The 18916-nt window shown below is 49.0% G+C and overlaps 6 protein-coding genes across 6 annotated transcripts; 3 read left to right on the top strand and 3 right to left on the bottom strand.

Moving 5' to 3' along the window:
- Positions 1-623: 623 nt before the first annotated feature.
- Asppvi_000701 (polysaccharide biosynthesis domain-containing protein) lies at positions 624-1333 on the bottom strand (the record flags this gene model as incomplete). The annotated part of the gene is made up of 5 exons (XM_043297007.1): positions 624-693; positions 748-784; positions 852-1136; positions 1195-1219; positions 1289-1333. The coding sequence occupies 5 exons, from the start codon at positions 1331-1333 to the stop codon at positions 624-626; spliced, it is 462 nt and encodes a 153-aa protein (XP_043152942.1).
- Positions 1334-1816: 483 nt separating this feature from the next.
- Positions 1817-3527, bottom strand: Asppvi_000700 (synembryn; the record flags this gene model as incomplete). The annotated part of the gene is made up of 7 exons (XM_043297006.1): positions 1817-1916; positions 1968-2812; positions 2860-2979; positions 3033-3191; positions 3247-3323; positions 3386-3460; positions 3521-3527. 7 exons carry the CDS (start codon positions 3525-3527, stop codon positions 1817-1819), a joined length of 1383 nt encoding a protein of 460 aa, XP_043152941.1.
- A 780-nt stretch (positions 3528-4307) lies between these two features.
- On the top strand, positions 4308-9804 carry Asppvi_000699 (putative telomere length regulator protein (Rif1); the record flags this gene model as incomplete). The annotated part of the gene is made up of 3 exons (XM_043297005.1): positions 4308-7268; positions 7322-7576; positions 7630-9804. 3 exons carry the CDS (start codon positions 4308-4310, stop codon positions 9802-9804), a joined length of 5391 nt encoding a protein of 1796 aa, XP_043152940.1.
- A 1845-nt stretch (positions 9805-11649) lies between these two features.
- Positions 11650-13070, bottom strand: Asppvi_000698 (uncharacterized protein; the record flags this gene model as incomplete). Its single annotated transcript, XM_043297004.1, has 4 exons — positions 11650-12729; positions 12795-12823; positions 12886-12929; positions 12982-13070. 4 exons carry the CDS (start codon positions 13068-13070, stop codon positions 11650-11652), a joined length of 1242 nt encoding a protein of 413 aa, XP_043152939.1.
- Positions 13071-15203: 2133 nt separating this feature from the next.
- On the top strand, positions 15204-15533 carry Asppvi_000697 (uncharacterized protein; the record flags this gene model as incomplete). Its single annotated transcript, XM_043297003.1, has 1 exon — positions 15204-15533. The coding sequence occupies one exon, from the start codon at positions 15204-15206 to the stop codon at positions 15531-15533; it is 330 nt and encodes a 109-aa protein (XP_043152938.1).
- Positions 15534-17078: 1545 nt separating this feature from the next.
- Asppvi_000696 (putative choline transport protein) lies at positions 17079-18849 on the top strand (the record flags this gene model as incomplete). Its single annotated transcript, XM_043297002.1, has 3 exons — positions 17079-17314; positions 17369-17997; positions 18056-18849. The coding sequence occupies 3 exons, from the start codon at positions 17079-17081 to the stop codon at positions 18847-18849; spliced, it is 1659 nt and encodes a 552-aa protein (XP_043152937.1).
- Positions 18850-18916: the final 67 nt, after the last annotated feature.

Below are 18916 nucleotides of genomic sequence, written 5' to 3'. Positions count from 1 at the left end.
CCGTCTCCATGCTATCAATGCGAAGCAATACTGGGATCCTTTTCATTTTTCTTTGCATTCTTTGCTTCGATACCAGATGCGGTAATATTGAGGCATTCGTTCCAGCTCAAAGAAACAAAGGAAGTTGGAGGCTCGGCCGTTAACATTGTTCTTCGCTTGCGAGAGACAAATGGTCACGTGCCACCTGATGCGCAACACAAATCAGATTATGCATCCAGAAATCTATGTACATGTGACATCTCATAAATTGCGGTCAAAGGTTATATCGAGTAAATGTATGCATTTCCCTACAGTATTGCGTCGTATGCGAACGGTACACGGATTCATCGCTTTCTGGATAGCCGCTTTGGAGAGTCACTGCCACTCGAAGCGAAGTTTGAGTAGGTTATCGCTCTAACATGACTCAAGGGTAGCAGAGCCAAGTAGAAGCGACATTTCCCGACGCCCTTCACGTTACTCAACAAAGGTAATATCCCGAGAAGGTGAACTTGAGCGACCGACAACGATCAAGGACGCACTGTCTGAGGAGCTCTTTTGACGTTACGTCGCTGGCAAGGCAATCTCGAGTACTCAGACACTTGCGGTCCTACAAGGACCAGAGAACAAAGTTATCCAAGTCGGTCTTACGAGCTGGCATTTTTCTCTTCAGGATGCGCCCTCTCATAGATCCAGTCATTCAGACCGGCCCGGTTTCTGGACTCGTCAGAATTATGTGCGTACAATATGAAATGGCGCGCAGTGACTTACCGGGCAATCTCGACAGCGTAGAATTGCATACGCATTGCTTCAGGGACGATTAGTAGCTATTCGTGCTTTGCCAAAAAAAAATTGACCACAGAGTAACAACTTACCGAAAATGGTTGTGTCTTGATCATACTCGACACCGGGACTGACTCTGAGTATGGTTCCGAAGTTGTAGTCGCTAATCTTCTTCTCGTACTCGTTGATAAATTTCCGCCATTTTTCCTTGCCCTCCTTGCTCTTCATACTATCCTCGTTAATGGGTGCGGCAGGATCGAAGTCGGGAAATTCCTTCTTGAAATGCTCGTAGATATCGTCGTCCATCTTTGTTAATCTGAGCTGCGAACCGCGGACCTTCTCGAGAATCGCCCAGTATGTCATCAAGTGTTCGACGGCTACACCCGGAAAAGAATAAGTATGAATGCGAGTTTCAATCGACTGAGGGGTACTGACCCTTCACCGCGAACTGCTTCTCCATCTGAAGTCATGATTAGCGTCAGTCATCGTCGCACTGCTCAGATGCACGAGGTCTCAAACAAGGACTTACATCCTCCAGGTTCTCCGCCTTCTCCGGGTCAAATGGCTTCGACATTTTGTGGTTATTGTAGCTTCCGGTAATATAGTTCCAAAATGTAAATACTGTAATGAGAATTGGGTACAGAGGAAGGGGTCTTAAATCGGTGTTAGATATGTGAAAAGTCTAGTCTGATGATAAGTTTGCCCCGCGATCTTTTTTCTTGGGCGGAGATTTTTGCACGGTGGCCGCGAACCCCACCAGGCTAGGACCGTACGTCATCAGCTATCGCAGAAGATAGTGGATGATAGTAGATGGTTCMTGAAGATCATGCTACAATTTGTAATGATATGTCTAAACAGATTACGGAAGATAAATTGAGCTTCTGATGCTGCAGTTAAATCACATCACGCATTGACAGGAGCAATTACAAAGCGCGACTTGTGCTGGAAGTGAGGAATATAGCTGTAGTACCACATAATACAATGAATTTTAGATAGATGAATTAAAAGACAGGTATGGCAAAACGTGAATGGAAACTGATAGCTCAGAGGTGGCGCATCAATCGCTTTCATCGGAGTCGGGTAACTCTTCGAACCGTCCACTCTCAACAGCCTGTCTGACTGGATTTTCAACATCCAAAACGCCGGTAGCTCTGGCTCTGCGATTAGGATTAGCATATGGTATCAATGATGTAGGAACTTTGGCTTACCTCTCGAAAAGCACGAATAACCTCTCAGCTTCCCTTTCCTTCTCCTCTCTGGACATTGGCGGGCCCGTGTCCGGGTTCTCGGCATCCCATCGTTGGCCGGTGATAGGGTTAATCTCTGGGTCAAAGCCATTCGGATTGGTTGCGAAAGCTTCACTTGCAGATTGTGGTATCTCAATCCCACGAGAGGCTAGTAGACCGGCGGCAAATCCGTATCCGATGTTCTTTGTCAGGTTCTCTGCGTCTTTGCCTGAGAGAACGAACATGAGCTCGGAGATCGCGATTTTTAAATTCTGGTATGGCGTGGTTGACAGTCGCAGCAGCTTGGATGAGAGCGTATCTGATGTTCCAATTGGTTGTTTCCTATCACTGTCTTCCGGCAAGAGGAGCCACTGCATGTATTTACGGGGCCCATCAGGTGCCACTTCGTAGATGGTGACAAGTGAGTGGAGAAGTGGGATGGCCTTCGTTGCGAGGTCCTTGGCGTCATATGCAGATACTGCTTGATCAAGGATGTTGATGAGCTTGTCAACATTGCAATTTTGGTTGAACGTCGGAAAGATGGGACTGCTCTCGAAGTGCTTTCCCTTCTTATTCTCGAGATCGAGAGTTGACAGGCAGTTGAGAAGGTATCCCAATAAGCCGTCTAGAGGTTTAGGTGGAATGTCAATGCGGCTAATGATCTTGAAGATATAAGGAATCGAAGGGGAGAAGGTTGCGGAAAGATCTGGATAGACCTTTGAGACATTAAATATCAATTTCAACGTGTCAGTAAGCGCCAGCTCGTCTATCTGGGCCAACGGCTTTTTGCCAGATTTGGGAAATTGCTTTGCATGCCGAATTATTTGCTGTAGTTGTCAGTAAAACGCATCAGCCAGAATGTCAGTGGACTCACGTAATTGACATTATCACCCAGTGAGTGATACTTGATAAGCTGCTCGTAGTCCATGGTAGTGTCATAAGTACATATGAACAGTATACGGCTGATCACCATCTCGTCTTCCGAGTTGTCGCACTGGAAAATCCCGTCTCAGCTTGTCCGGGAACTTAGTCAGACGGCGGTCATACCTTGAGCATCTCAGCTAATTTGCTTCCATAGCCTGTGTCCACAAAAATCTGACGCATGTTTTCATCCAGTAGAAGGGCGTTTGCGACGCAGCGCAGTGCCGCGCGACGCACATCTGGCGTGTCTCCCTCAACACCGTACCTCCCCAGTACTTTCATACCCTGTTGTGAGAGTTAGAACGTACGCATTATAAATATTGTTATGAGCTGCCCTTACCCATTCTGAATAGATGGGGCCTGCATTGCTTGGGTTTGTGCCATACTCTCTTAGACGAAGGAGTTTCTCGGCCTTTTCTGCGCCAGGCAGTCCGCTAAGTCAGAATGATCAGTCTGATGGCTAGTTTTGTACGACTTACGGGCGGATGTGAGAGAACTGTCGTTGAGATCGTTCTCAAGAGATCTCAAAATGTCTGTTACCTCTTTCGATTTGTCTGTATTGATCAGCGGGTTTCTTTGGGTACCTTTTCACTAATGGGATCATCGAGACATACCTGCCATCATGGTCGTGGGTCTTTATCAATCGAGCTGAGTTCTGTACGCCCTCCGAGGAAACCCCCTGCAAGCCTGATCTCGTACGAGTGACCCAAACAGGATAACGACCGCTAACGACAATCCCAGTTCACAAGAGATCACAGACTCAAGGATATCAGGACTAATGTTTGAAGAAAATCAAGTGAGATAATTATCTTAGGCCGCCTAGGGAGTCAAAGAAATGGGGCAAAGAGATGCGGCTAGTTGAAACAATGAATAAATAGCAGTATGGTGGATAACCGTAACCCCACATATAGGACTCCGTACGGAGTAGTCAGTCGAATCTAAGAGCTACTTAGCCACAAATATTTTATTTCATTCGGTATAGACATAATACGAAGAAGTCTCGAGAAGGCAGGTAGCCATCTCAGATCCCTTTAGACCTGCTGCGCATATAATCTCCACCAACCCTCGACATCATCATCGGGTAAGGCTTGAAGCGCTGAATGCCTTGGTGCCTTAGGCATCCCTGTAGCCGCCACTTTACGCGTGCACACGTCGCGATCGCAGATTTGGAGCGCGTCTTTTCAACTTTAACACCCAGGCTTGGCGCGGCCCTAGGAGCGATCTACCACTGAAAACAGATCGCAAAGGGCATCAAGGCGCTGGGGACTGCTGCTGAACATCTTTCGCGGGGATTCGCATGTTTAACTTGGCCTGAGTCTTGTAGCTTGACCATATCGCGATGCTTCTTGGTCTCTTGCCATCCCTGTCCTCATTTCCTTGATCGTTCGATCTTCCTGAAATATGGTGGAGGTTCTCGGCCCTTTGTCTGCTCGTCCGCCCACTCCACCTAGGACAGGTTCTCGTATACTGTCTGAGAATGATCGAACAGAAGATTCTCCAATCGTCGTACAGACTCCCGTCGATTCTCCTTTCGCCGCGGACAGTTCCGTCAGTGCTCCGTCTACTCGACAATCCAAGCGGGTGAACTTCTCGCCATGGACCAAGTACATCAAACCTCCGTCTTTTACAAATTCTACTCTCAGATTGAAGTCAGAACTCAAGGAGTTGCCCCCTTCGAATGAATGCAAACCTACGAAGTCGATTCTGAAGACGACAAGTGCGCATCCTCCGATCGACACAACCGACGTCGCACCTTGCACTCCCGAGTCTTTCGCCATGCTGCTCGAGTCGATCACACAACAATTGGCTGGGGAGTCGATAAGCTCCAGACTGGATGCTTATATGCAGTTCTTTGGGGCCCTGAGGGCTTACGAAGGGCTTCCCAGTGAGCAAGAAATCGGGCAGAAACTTGGGCTCATTACCCAGTTCATCCAACGGGATGTTAGCACAGATCTTGGAGATGGTGTGCCTCTAGGCACGAATCTTGTCATTCAAGCTCTCAAGTTAGCCGCTGCGCTCTCATGGAACATCGAAATAGCTGCGCAACTGTCAGACGAATTCAAAGTCTTCCTTGTGGAGCACTCCATCAACGCCCTTGACAGCGCAAAAGCACCCAAATCGATATTGACACATTATATGTCCATTCTGTCTACACAAAACTTCCATTCAAAAATCATGACAAACGCGCGGATTATTCGTCTACTTACCGTACTCGAAGACATTACCAGCCGTGTGAATGGAAATGCAATAGTCTTTCAGCGTCTAAGCATTTATCAGCGCCTTCTTACTCAGTCCAAATCGATTTTCGTTTCCCAGGCAGGCCTCTGGGTAGAGCATCTGATATCCGGTCTTCTTCACCACGTCAAAGATACCAGGATTAAGGCCATCTCTTTGGGCTTTCAAACTTCGATGATTTGCGGTCCGAATCCCAATCTATCGAAAAGTATTCGTGACCTATTCGATCGTCCTCTGGACAATGGCAGAAAATTAGTATCGGAAATATGCGAGCGAATGTCAAGGATGATGGCAAATGTCGAAAGTGGCGTGCATGTGCCCCAGGTTTGGAGCATCATAGTCTTACTTTTGAGAAGCAAAAGGCTCAGTATCGACCAATGGGAGCACTTTAAAGAATGGGTACTTGTGCTGCAGAGGTGCTTCAACTGCAGTGAATCATCTGTTAAAGCTCAGGCTATTCTTGGCTGGAACCGATTTGTCTACGTAGTCAACCCTAGCGACACGACGAGTCGGTCAATGCTGAGAATGCTAAGCAAACCCATCATGTCCCAGTTCGAGCGGAAGAAGCAAGAACGACATGGATCACAGCCCGGACAATTAGCTTTGTGCAGCTATCACAACCTATTATACTATGCATTTCGTCCGTCAGCAACGTTCCAACACCTCGATGTTGTCTGGGAAGAGTACGTTACTGGCCCCTCAAACGTATTTGCCTCATTTCCTCACTTGAACGATCGATTCTGTCACGCTCTTTCCAACCTACTTTGGAGCCACCAAGCCAAGATATGGACCGAGAACAAAGTCAACGAGAGCACGAAACTCGAACCTGAGGAGCTGCCTTCCATCGACTGCAGATGGGTGAGGTCAAGAATCACGATTATCCTGAATGTCTTCGAAGCCCTCTTGAGAACTTCCCTTTGGGCTGATGATTTGGATAAATCGAATATCGCCGCTGCCTGGGTCAGCCTGTCTCAAGCTTTGTCCTATGCCTCAAGTAAAGAGATCACGCCATCCCCAGAATCCATGCAAGCTGTTGCCAGCGTGCTTGGACTTCTCCAACGGCTTTGGAATGCCGGTCCTTCCTCGCTAAACGCTCTTGGTAACGACTCGGTGGATGTTTTCTTTGATCGTTTTCGGTTCCTGTCCACTACCATGATCTTTTCTCTGGGAGGCATCCCATTTACTGAGAAACTACTCCTGAAGACAGCCAATGAGAGTTTCCAGGCTGCTAATACGCCGACCCATCATCCTTTGCGGGCAAACACTAACCTGGACAGCCCCATCCTACATCTTCTCCGATTCATAAGTGACGTGACTGGGGTCGCTGAGCCTACACCCTCTTACTTGCGTCTCGTTGATGGTACGCTTGAGGCCGCTTGCAAAGGCAGAACATCCCGAGGCTCCCGTCTGGAGCTCCTTCAGCAATGCGCGCGTCTGTATCCGAATGATGCCGAATTTGACTTTGGCATCCAAAATTTTGCTCAAACAGTGTGGAATTCAACTGCGCAGCTGGCTGCGGAGTCTCTAAGGTCTTTCCCCCTTGAATCTGCGCGCGAACGCGATGGATCCGTGATTCGTGATTACGAAAGTGTTGTCAAAATCCTCTCTACGGGGCTCAAGTTTTCCACTATTTTCCCGACATGGAATCAGCTACTTGATGCCCTAGTTCGCGTCATGAGAACCGAGAAAGGGGACCGGGCCATTGCATCGATGGCTTTGGAACCTTTGGCTGAATGCATGATGACAATTGGTGCTCGGAACACCTACCTTCCCCTATCGTCACTCTTTACCCAGTCACTATCCATCCCATACTGCCATCAGAGCGATTCTGGAACGAATGAAGGCGAGGCCGTTACAAGCGTTTCCAGGGGAGACGTAATCTTCCCGCATCGATTGGTACAGCTGGTGAATCGCACACTCCAAGAATCCTACTCAACATTCGATCCATCGAAGACAAGCGGTGTCGCGGATTTTATAGAGTCTTTGACATCCTTTTTAGGCTCCGGTATCTTGGCTTTTCGACGGAAATTACTTGAAAACCTCCAGGGATCCCTTGCGCTTTGGCTCAGAGATGAGGCACGCAAACTCAATATCGAGAGTGGCGTTGAAAGCAGGATTCTTACAGCTGTACGTGTACTAAGCAAGGGGGGCTTTTTAGATGCATACTAACTTGGGTTTAGTGCCGTGCTTTGTCGTCAGCTGTCATCAATATTTTGCAAAGTTCTTCCCCCCATGACGCCTCGTGTCTTCATAGATTCGAATTCATTATCGGTGCGGGGCTCGAATCCTCTCATACATCAATTGCGAAGAGATTCTTGGAATTCTGGAATTCTACATTTGGATCGCAGGAGGCCCTGAAGTATCCTGAGGTCATCTCTCGTGCCCTGGCGAAACTGTTCCAGCTCCAATCTGTGCATCGAGCTGGTAATACACAGGTGTGTACCCCAGCAGTCTGTCTGAAATATTTTAATGATCTAATTTTTTTTAGGGCGGCGTACGCACCAATTCCGTCTCACCAGAGGGTTCACTTGAACCGGTAGATATGTCAATCAAGTCTCGCATTTCGTATATCCTAGATGACACATTCGAACATTCTCGTTCTCCCAGCTTCCATTCGTCGCCTGTCACAAATGAACGAGAGGTTACGGCCTTGCCGTTGAGTCGAAATCCCGATGTCATTAGACGGCAGCCTGCGCCGCCCTTCAAGGACAGACATGTCGGATCTGCTATCGGGATTGAGTCGGACCCTTTCACAACAGGCAGTAAAGTCTCTAACAAGCCTAATGACGTGTTCTCTATAATAGACAGCATTCGTTCGTCTTCGCCCCCTGTGCAAACTCCGAGAGAACTGGGATTCATGACTCCGCCACATGCGCGTCAACTGAGCAACCCAGACATGAGTACACATTCACCTCTGACGCCTACGTTTCCAGTAGTTGCAGCCGAGAACGAGGATGGCTTTTTCGGCTCTTCCCCTACCCCTAGCACCAGAGGCAGGACGCAGGTGGTCGGCTCAACTATTCCCTCGTCGCTAGCGACAGAGGTGATGGATTCTCGTATGGATATCGATCCCCCCTCCTCGCCTCCAGGTATAAGGTCTCTCAGTCCGAACTCACGCAACAAATCCGCCCCTTCAGATCGCCCTCAAATACCTGCAGACGCAGAGAACGAGAATATGAGTCTCAGGGAGAAAGAGAATATCCGTGCAGTTCCGCCTCAAGAGAAGACGACGGTCAATAATGTCACATCCGAGTATACTAGTCTCTGGAAAGAGAAGCACGATGAGCCTGATCAATCGGAAAAGCCTCTCAAGCGCCGCCTTCGTTCTTCTACCGGCAAACAGCCGATCGTGGAAGCACCTGCCATTTTAGAACCTGCACAACCTATAGCACGTCAGGAAACGGAGTCTGTACCGGAACCTCTTGACAATGGCAAAGTGGGGTTCTTAGAAAGCGTCCATGTCCCCGAGTCTGCGCCCAAGATAGGCCAAGAGATCATGGAACGCAATTTGAATCAAGAGGAAACACTCACAAATCCGAACTGCATTGCAGACTCATTCAGCGATGATATGGAGACTCAGGTAGCCTCACAACTGGAACAAGACTTGGAGTATGCGGGCAATATGAATGAGGAGCCTAAAAGTGAAGCACCTTCAGAACCTCCTAAACAACAGACGACAAGAAAAAGAAAACGGGACGCTAAGGAAGCTGACGCAGCTGAAACACCTTCTACTCAAGAGCGGCGTCGATCTTCGAGGTTGTCATCGACCAAGACACCATCTGCTGTCGAAGTCCAAGAATCCATGAGCACTCGTGCCACGAGATCCATGACCACTGCATCATCGCAGAACCCCAAGTCTTCGCCTGCCGAGTCTGTTGCAAAGAGACGCAAGCGTCAGTCCAAGGGAGAGGGGGAGACTCCAGCCTCCGTCATTCCGGAAGCCTTGGAACCGGCCAAAGAGCAGGGTACATCGCAAGAACATATTGCATCAAGTCACGACCCAGTTGATGTCTCAGGTACCACCGAGATTTCACCTCAAAAGCGGAGATCATCCCGTCTAGGAGGTCATGCAGCACCAACCATTGCGGAAGAAAGTCCGTCTCGGAGGCAATCACCACGTACTGCCCGCTCACGGAGACAGGCTAAGAGCAAAGAGCTTCTCTCAGAAAGCTCTTCTGTTAGAAAGGTAGAAGCCAGTACAACTGATTCTGTGACGGACACACCAGCAGCAGAAATTCCTGATCAGAATCTGACTCACACCCGGGGGTTGACCCAGGAGACATCTGTTCATGGCAGCAATCTTCCAGAAACGATTACACCTGACGCATCAGTACAGCCAAGCACCGGCGGCTCCGTTGATACCGAGATGGTTGAAGCAGACTCAGCGGCCGCGCGAGACCCGACCGACGAGCATGCCCAAGTCGACGCTGCTCAGACAACCACTGATGTTAACGATCATGGCCCCGAGGACAAAATCATGATTTCCCATTCCGTCCAGACAGGTACCCTGGTCGGTCAAGAAGGCGTAATATCCTCTCTACGAAGGGTACTGGATGATGTCAAATCAATCACCCTGAATTTATCCGGCCTGAAAGAGATCGACGATCTCCTATTCGATATTCGGGTGGAAATGCACGAAGCACTGAGAAGACATGCAGGGTAATTTCTTATTTGCATAGCGCTGGCGTTTCATTTATGTCTCCTTGTATCTACCATCCTCTTTTGATTTCCTGTTTTGGCAATAATCGTCTGGAGGAAAGCTGCTACTACAACGATTTTCTGGCCAGTTTTCCAGGTTGGTCTGTCTTAGTGTGGCCTTTCAGGGATTGGGGCGAACGGGCTGGACCGTACGTAGTATATATAGAATTCCATTCATTGCTCTGTTTCCAGGCAGGTGATCGTTCAAGAGGTAGAGAGGCCCCGGATGGGGTAAACAGAGTCCTTTGTCTAGAATCGGTGTTTGTGCATTTCTGTTTTATCATCGATTGAGGTACGCAGGAACATAATATATATCATGGTCCACCTTGAACACTGAATGGCAATACATCCCCAATTTCACACCGATTATTCCATGAAGAGCCCTCGGAGATACACGAGATACAGAGCAAAGGACCCAGACACTACTCACGAGCTAGAGGAGCATATACAGCAACCATCCCCATGCCAGCACGCCTGGGCATGATCTTGGCAGCATTCTGTGGCATAACTCCGCCCGGGGTATGACGTCCTGCCCAAGAGCCATCGATTAGGACGCAGTACTCCGTATGAGAGATCTGCGGGATCCTGGCATGATTCGTAGATAGCGTCGCCCTTGGTAGTACACTCCCATTCGTGCGTAATGTTCCCGGTGACAAGTGACACGGCTGACCCCAGAGGTAAACGTGGCTTAGCCTCCAGCCTGTGCCACAGAGCTGTTGAAGGTTCGCTCCGCTGGTCAGCGTGGCCAGGCTCGCGTGGTTGTGCATGTAGACGCTGAAACCTTTTTTCTTGTCATTAGGATCACGTTTGCGGGGTTGGCTCTTGGCAACTGGGGGTGATGAGGATGCTGACTCGCTTGAATAGTCAGGGAACCTCTGAAGTCTCGAGACCAAAGGGTGACACTAATATTCCCTTCATGTAGAATTTGCGTTTCTTACTGTGGTAGTAAAGATAGTTCCACTTCAATGATACCCTCTCATCATCTGGGATGGCTGATCACTCAGTCGAGTCCTCGTCCCTGTCCTCGACCTCGTCTGCAACGCCTCTGGGATATATTGCGCCTCCCGATCGTTGCGTTTCTATTCCTCCTCGTCTGGTCCGTCTGACATCACCTATCTTGTTGTTATGTATTGATTTAATTCAAATTAGGGCAGTTATCACCATAAGGTATCGAATCCACAGACGGGAGAGAGAAACAATGCTCCGCGGAGACCTCTACTTCCTAGGAAGAACAATAATCGCCAATATCGATGTCGATAGACAGTTCCCCCTTGTCAAGCTCAGTATCTGGAGGACCCTCCACCGTGGGAAGCAAGCCCTTGGGGCAGAGAGCGACGCCCCGGACCCGAGCCTGTGTTCTATTTGCATGGAGCAGCTCAGTGATGATGAGGACGTCCGGCCGCTGCCTTGCGAGCACATTTTTCATCCGGCCTGTGTGGATTTGTGGCTGACGAGATATCACACCTCGTGTCCTCTGTGCAGAGTCAGCTTGGTAGAACACGCGGGGAAGTTGGATTGGGGAGATGTGGAGGATGGGAGACGACCTCGATTTATGGGTATGTCAGTGCCTTCCCAGTCTGCGTTGATCAGTTTTGCAGGACGGTTTGGGTGAAGTCCTCTCCAATTTCATGTGCCATGTAATTGCGGTTAAGTCTAGCGGGAGATGGTTCTATTCCAGGCATCACAACAGGCGTCACAGGAATGAGTCTTCCGGCCTAGCTTGTTTGATTCGGGGCGTTCATAGTGTATTCAGTTATTCTATTGTTTGCCATGATTAATTCTTAGAGATTCATTCATTCTAATTTCTAGGTTAAGCCCTCCATATCCCCGTCTGGTAACCGGCTATTCGCCCTGGTGAACCCGATCTAGATCGTGATTCCGATATATTGTTATCCTTGGTCGATCCAGCTTCAAGATCGACTTGCACACGCCCCTTCTTCACACATTCTTGTTGATAGTCCCATTCATCCAAGTCTATTCCTTGGAGCTCTGCGGAGTTTTCCAGGCGTTCACAGGATGGTTTGGCGATTGCTTCCTTGCTTGCTTCTCGTCCATCCAGTCTGAGGGACGGCATAAGCTCCTTGATAGCCCGTCGATATCCGGATCCTTTGATCTTGAGGGCACGGTTGAGAGTAAACGAAGGTCGCGACTGTGAGCCTGAGGATTCCTTGCCGGCCTGAGCACCCTGCTGTCGGTACTGCCTGCTTCCGTATAGGAATGCTTTCAGGCCGAATAGCTTGCGGAGCAGCGGCCATAAGCACGTCAGGTTGGCCACATAAATTGCTGTGCTGGCCTCCCGAATATACCAAATCTGATAGGTCGTGGTCAGAGGGGACGCGAAATTGAACACTTTGTTCAAGATGGCCGCCACAATGGTGAATACGCCGAGGCTCATGATGCAGATAAGCAGTAGCTTTTTTCTCATCTTCATCTGTGCTTTAATGAGCAGCGGGACCGGGACCGCTAGCATAGCTGCATCCGACGATATGTTGAAGACAGCCTGAGTGATGGAGTAGTTCTGGTAGGTCGCACATTGAAGGTTCTTGACAGGCATGGCCCAGTACTGGGAGAATGGTCGGCAGTAGACGCCATAATAGGTGACCATAATGACAACGAACCCAACCGCAACATACACCGCGATTATCTTGACATAGAGATGTAATCGGAGGTTCTTGGTTAACCGCCAGAACAGGGTCAACATGCAGATCTTGACTCCCCAGGTCGAGAACAGCATGCACTGTTCCAATCCAATGACAATCTTACTACCAATGATCCTGTCCTTGACTTCTTGAGGGTTGGCTAAGACTTTGTCGTAGTCGGCTGGGTCCATCAGGTTCGTTGCATAACGGGCGGATATTTGGATCAGAATCAGTAGACTCGTATAGATCAACTAGGATGAGATCATTGCCATGTCAGCCGTTTGTGATAGAGGACGAGCAGACGGTCGACACTCACAAATGTTGCACTCATGACATAGTCATCAACTATTGCACCAGTTACCGTTAGTAGCTGTAATACGGGTTGGCGCAAACCTACCGGGGCATACAGTATAAGCGCTTGGCCGATCCATTTGAGATAACACGAGATATCCTTGGCCCGGTCAGACATTTACTACCTCCCAAAGGCGTCTCAAGGTACGTACATTCTACCAACGTAGAGGACAATCGCAATGCTCCAGAAAATGACAGACTCCGTGAGCAGCTGTTGTGGAGTGGGCGACACGTTCCCCATCGTGACAATGGAGCGCAACAAATGGGCAATCCGACAAGGAGTGCTTTTTGCTCATCCGAAGCAAATAGCTTCAGTTCGTACGAAACGTCAAGGTTGCATCGCCATTTACGGGTTTTAAAGATCAAGCCATATCAGCCATTTCACTGTGAGCCATGATGTCTCAGGTCTATCAAATGGTCCGCGTATCCAAACATTGATTGACCGCATTAACATCCTGAATTTTTGTGTCAGAACTGAAACGGTACAGCTCGCAGTCCTTCATTTGTTGTCTGTTGTAATTTGTCAGACTCGAGACCCAGATGAAGCAAGGGAAGAAAGGGAGGGAAGGGAGAGTTCAACGCAAGGGATGCTGGGACCACAAGTCGTAAGGACCTTGGCCACATCCACGCTCAGAGAAACATCCAATGTTCGGCAACACCGTTTGAGTGCATTCTTCCGCACCAAAGAATGCTTGAATGCTTCCCAACTCCGGCCACTCCGAACAGGATGACAGGCTGGGGAGCACGAGCCACGAAATTGTATGACCCACTGTTGTCATTCACACTTGAATCATGTTTGACTATTTATCTTTGTCATTATCTCCCTTGCACGTCCAACCAATGCCTTTTCAAGTGAGGGAGGTGGTTGAGTGCCGTCATATACGTTTGCCGTCTTAAGCGCAGCCAAGGCTACTTGGAGAAACATCTGCATAGTTCCCCATTAAGCGTCTGTAAGCGAGATTTCCTCCCTGGGTTGATCTCTTCTGAACCAAGGGTATTCGAGTATGCAATTTCGCCCGTAAGGTCTCCGGCACTTCGACATTTTGCACCCAGGCCCGAACAGGGTTCGCTTGTCCTGATAACTTGCACAAGACGGTCAGGATCAGCATAATGGCAAGCTTAAATCAAATAGAACGCAAACTAGTCTTTGAGCGTGCGTTTAGAACGCTCAGTGGTAAGCTATTCCACGCTTTGCTTTCCCAGCAGGTGCTTACATTGCTCACCTGGTAATGCACAATAGCCGTGTTGTGATCGGTTGAGATCAAACTTCAATCGTCGTCAGTCCATTTGTCCAAATGGCGGTCAGGCATTGATTGGAGTCATTCATACATGTCTCGTACCAGCCAAAGCATTCTCCAGTATGTAAGGCTTCATTGCCAAATTCAATCTTGGTAGAGGCATATTTTTCCACAAATTGTTCAGAAGAAGAGGGCAACAACCAACATGGCGCATGTACGTCATCGCCAGAGCGGTTTCAAAGAGTCATTCTTTGCCAATACCTCAGGTAGAGAGGCTCCGAAAGAGAGGAAAACCGCAAACCATGATTTCCAGCCATCTCTTCTGGAATGCTTTATCGCTCCGAGAACCACGCGTATGTTTAGCCAGTGGAGAAGTCCTGGAGCAACACCTCCGAACACCTCTCACTCCAACGTAGTTATCTACGGCCGCCACCTTAGGTGTCAGTAACTAAATCCAATTCAGAATTGAATAGGTTCCATCATTCGTTCAAGTGTTCCAGATCGTAGAATCGAACTGCGTATCTGCAGTCACTGCACATCTGTAGCTATCATCCACAATGCGACTGAATAATATCTCTTCAATGGAAACATCTCAACTCGTTTGAGTTTCAAAGCCGACCTAGTCGAGTGGGAGAATTGAGTCCGGGCCTACCGTGAGCCTTGTGATTGGTGATAGGATGCGATTTTTGGGAGAGCCACTCTTCCATCGTGGATCTCTACTCAACTGGCTGTTCTAGCCAGCAAACGAGGACTCAAAAGTGATTCGTCATCCGTCAACAGGATTATCGCCACGATTTTGAGGTATAATGCCGAAGCTGATCGTCTCCGTCCAGCTGCAGTATGCGATGACTTCGTTCTGTTCGGAGAGAACATATGACAACTTGTTTTCAAGAGGACATAGTCAACGAAAATGGACGTCGTCGTCCGATAGATATGTAGTCTGCGTAGACCCAATAACGCAGCAAAATGCTATATTTTAGAATCAGTGATGACCTTGAGTTTGCGTCATGACCTGTCGAGCTTACAGAAGGGGCTCAACCCTCGTTGAGTATACCTTCCAGCCGTAGAGTCAACTGTGGCAATTCGAAGCTAGATCAGTCCTTTCTTGCATTATGTCGTCCAGATAATGGCCCAATATGCTTGGAAAGGTTGTCCTAGAGGAGACATATGAACACGCTGGCCTGGCGGAGGAGTCGAAAGAGACGCCGATTTGTATGTCGCTCCTTGGGACCGTGAGCGTGAGCGCTATGTGCGCCAAATCCATGTCACCGGGTGAGCGTCTCCAATTATCCAACGGACATGGTATCGCATATACAGTGATCTTCTTGACTCTCTCCGGGATCCAGAACATTGCGGACAAGACCGAGGCGGCGAAAGTAGCGACTCTGACGAACAACTGGATCGCAGAGCAGATCAAGGAGCATCAAGACCGTGTTGGGAGCTTTTTCCTGGATGTCAATTCATGATCCTGTTCAGGCTGCTAGGAACTTCAGTGATGCATCAAGGATCTCGGCTTTCACGGCGCTTCGCTCTGTGATTTCCAACATGCTGGTCCGAATGGCGAACATAGCTCTTCAACGACCAACCTCAGTGCGATTGGAAGGTCCTCATGGAGCTCGACGTTCCCCTTTATATCCACCCTGCAGCACCAGCCTATGTGATGCCGGAAAAACTGTACAGTCAGCGTCCATTCTTGATCGGGCCACCTGTGTCTTTCGCTAATGGGGTGAGTCTGGATACTCTGGGATTGATCAGCAATGGCGTGTTTGACCGATTACCCACAGCTAAGGTTATCATCGGTCAGCTGGGACAACGCATTCCCTTTGACTATTGGCGTATAAACCACTGGTTCGAAGGTGTAGAGAAACCCATTGCTGAAGAGAAGGGCAAAGTCATGTTTAAAATACCATTCTAAGCAGAATATCTGGATCACCACCAGCAGACACTTCTCTACGTCGACACTCAATCATGTGGTGGACGACGTAGGCACCGACGGCGCCCTCTTCAGCATCGACTACCCACCTGCGACCATCTAAAATGGCTGTGGCTGGTGGGATAATGGTGCGAAGGCCATTCAGGGGGCAGTGGTGAGATGTGAGGCGTATCGTTGCATCGGCCAGGACAGTGCGAAGAAGCTGCTGAAGTTGGGCGACTTTCAAGATTCCGAAGCGCCTGTCAATTGAGAACACCTGGCAATTAGTGGATTTCCGGCGCTTGTATGATGAGCATGATATATGTGACTATGGCAATTACCTGCTCCTTTCAACTCAAATAAATTCAAGTACGGTCAGTTAGACGGCCTACCAAATAATCGGGCGAAGAAATGATATAAACAAGGCTGCGAATTACATGATTCAGTGACAAAGGCAAAGACCATAATATTGGACGAGATGATGATCCTAAAGGTAGTCACTTTGGCGAAAGAGTTTGGAGAAGACGAACTTCATCGAGCAGCATGTGGTTGGGATATATAAGTCGGGCTGCATCAGGTCTCTGATCTTTATCGTCCTCTTTCTTGTCACAAATCCACCACCATGCACCGAAAGCGTTCTCGTTTCTTTACCCAAATATGGAAATAGCAGAGAACAATCGAAAGGCCAATGAATATGCCCGAGAATGTGGACTCAGTGGCGAGGATCGACCCGAAAATACTACCTGAGCTCCCCCTTGCGTGGGGATCGCAAGAGCAAAGTTCCCTTACCCCTCTAGCGGTTGTAGCAGTAAGTACTTGCAGACGTTGTCAAAGATTCTAAGAGACTGTAGTCTCTTGGATTGTTCATCTTATCATGCCACAGCTCGTCAAATCTTACCATATCTCATGGCAACTCACGGCTTATTCTCGGGAAGGACAACATGATATTCTACCGCTGGCCATGGCATCAGCGATTTGATGACCAAGTAAGCCTACGCTGTTCAGATATGCAACCCACGTGGCGTCCATATGGGGGCAGCCACAACTCCTTGCATGGAGTAGGAGGTAAGAGTTAGGAGGTAGGTGGTTTAAGGAGCACATGCCACCGAGTAACTCTCCTGTGGCACATCGAGAGCACCAATATTTGTGGTACAAGAAGGATTGGCCTTCTCTTCTCACCACTGCATCTCTTCACCCAGTCAACCAGATGGATACTTCCCATGATCCCAACATGATGGACGATGCACGTTTAGAGGCTGCCTTAGGACACAAGCAGGAGCTGAGAAGACACTTCGATCTCTTCAGCCTGGTCAGTCTCGGTATTGTCATTGCGAAGTAGGTCAAGCACAACGCTGGCCATCTGCACAGTTTGCTGATATGTTCGCGTAGCTCCTGGGCCGTCACTGGAGGGACGATCGTTGCAGCTCTGCAAGATGGAGGCCCCATGGCAATACTTTACGGCCTCATACTTGTCAGTATATTTTATACACTCATATCCGCGTCCCTGTCCGAACTCGCATCTTCTATGCCATCGGCCGGGGGGGTTTATTATTGGGCATCGGTGTCGAGCCAAGAATACGGACGGTTTGTTGGCTTTTTAACGGGGTACCTGAATGCTTGTGCCTGGCTCCTCTCGGCTGCATCGATTAGCTCCATGCTCGGAAACGAGGCTGTGGCCATGTACATGCTGCTCAATTCAGGCTCGCAATGGCATTCATGGCAGGTGTTCATCGTTTTCCAGCTGCTCGCTTGGATATGTTGCGCGGTGGCTTGTTTCGGGAATAAACTCATCCCTATGTTGAACCGAGTTGCACTTGTGCTCTCTATGTGTGGTCTATTGGTGACGGTCATTGTCCTCGCCGTCATGCCGAGAAAGCATACAAGCAATGCTGAGGTTTGGAGAAGATATCACAACAACACCGGCGGTTGGTCGGATGGTATTTGCTTCCTCATAGGTTTGATCAACCCAGCCTTCTCAGTCGGAGTCCCTGACTGCATCACCCATCTCTCCGAAGAAGGTTAGTGATCTTGCTCTTTGAGGCTACTACTTTCCTAGGTAACAATGCTTCTACTTAGTTGTGAAGCCCGAAATCAGAGTACCTCAGGGGACGATGCTCCAGATGTTAACTGCCTTTATCACCACCTTTGTCTACCTAATTGCTTTGTTCTACTCCATTGAGGACCTCGACGCTGTCTTACATAGTGAGATCTCGGCTTTCCCAACAGCAGAAATCTATCGACAAGCCACTGGATCAAGGCAGGGGGCAGTCGGACTGGTTGCGGTGCTCTTCCTGACCGCATTTCCAACCTTAGTTGGAGTCTACATCACTGGCGGCCGCATGTGGTGGAGTCTTGCTCGTGACAACGCAACGCCTTTCGCCTCATACTTCAGTCATGTCCATCCAACACAGAAGAATCCAACCCGGGCCACTGTAGCTATGGCTGGTATGGTGAGTTTCCTGGGTTGCATATACATCGGCAGTACTACCGCATTCCAGGCACTACTATCGTCCTATATTGTGTTGAGCACTCTGTCTTATCTAGGCGCTATACTGCCTCATGTGCTGACAGGCCGGAAGAATATAGTGCCTGGACCTTTCTACATGGGAAGAAAGATGGGCTTGATAGTGAACGGAGTGACTGTGGTCTATATTCTTGTTACTATTGTCTTCTTTTGCTTTCCACTCACCCACCCGGTCACAGTTCACAACATGAACTATTCGAGTGTCATTGCTGTAGGACTAGTCACTTTGACTGCGTTATGGTGGTTTGTTCGCGGAAGACGTGATTACAGGGGGCCACAATACAGCGCCGAAATCGCGCAAAGTCTTCCTGCCGAGTTGGAAACAGAGAAGAGGGGCCTATCTTGACCTGAAGAGCGCCCGGACCTGCCTGGAAACCACATGAGTGTTTGAATTTCTATCTCTCAAGGGCCGC

This window comes from Aspergillus pseudoviridinutans (genome assembly GCF_018340605.1).
Source record: "Aspergillus pseudoviridinutans IFM 55266 DNA, scaffold_1, whole genome shotgun sequence".
Classification (NCBI taxonomy): Eukaryota; Fungi; Ascomycota; class Eurotiomycetes; order Eurotiales; family Aspergillaceae; genus Aspergillus; species Aspergillus pseudoviridinutans.
The sequence above is the reverse complement of the archived record's forward strand: the minus strand, read 5'-3'. Positions and strand labels throughout refer to the sequence as shown.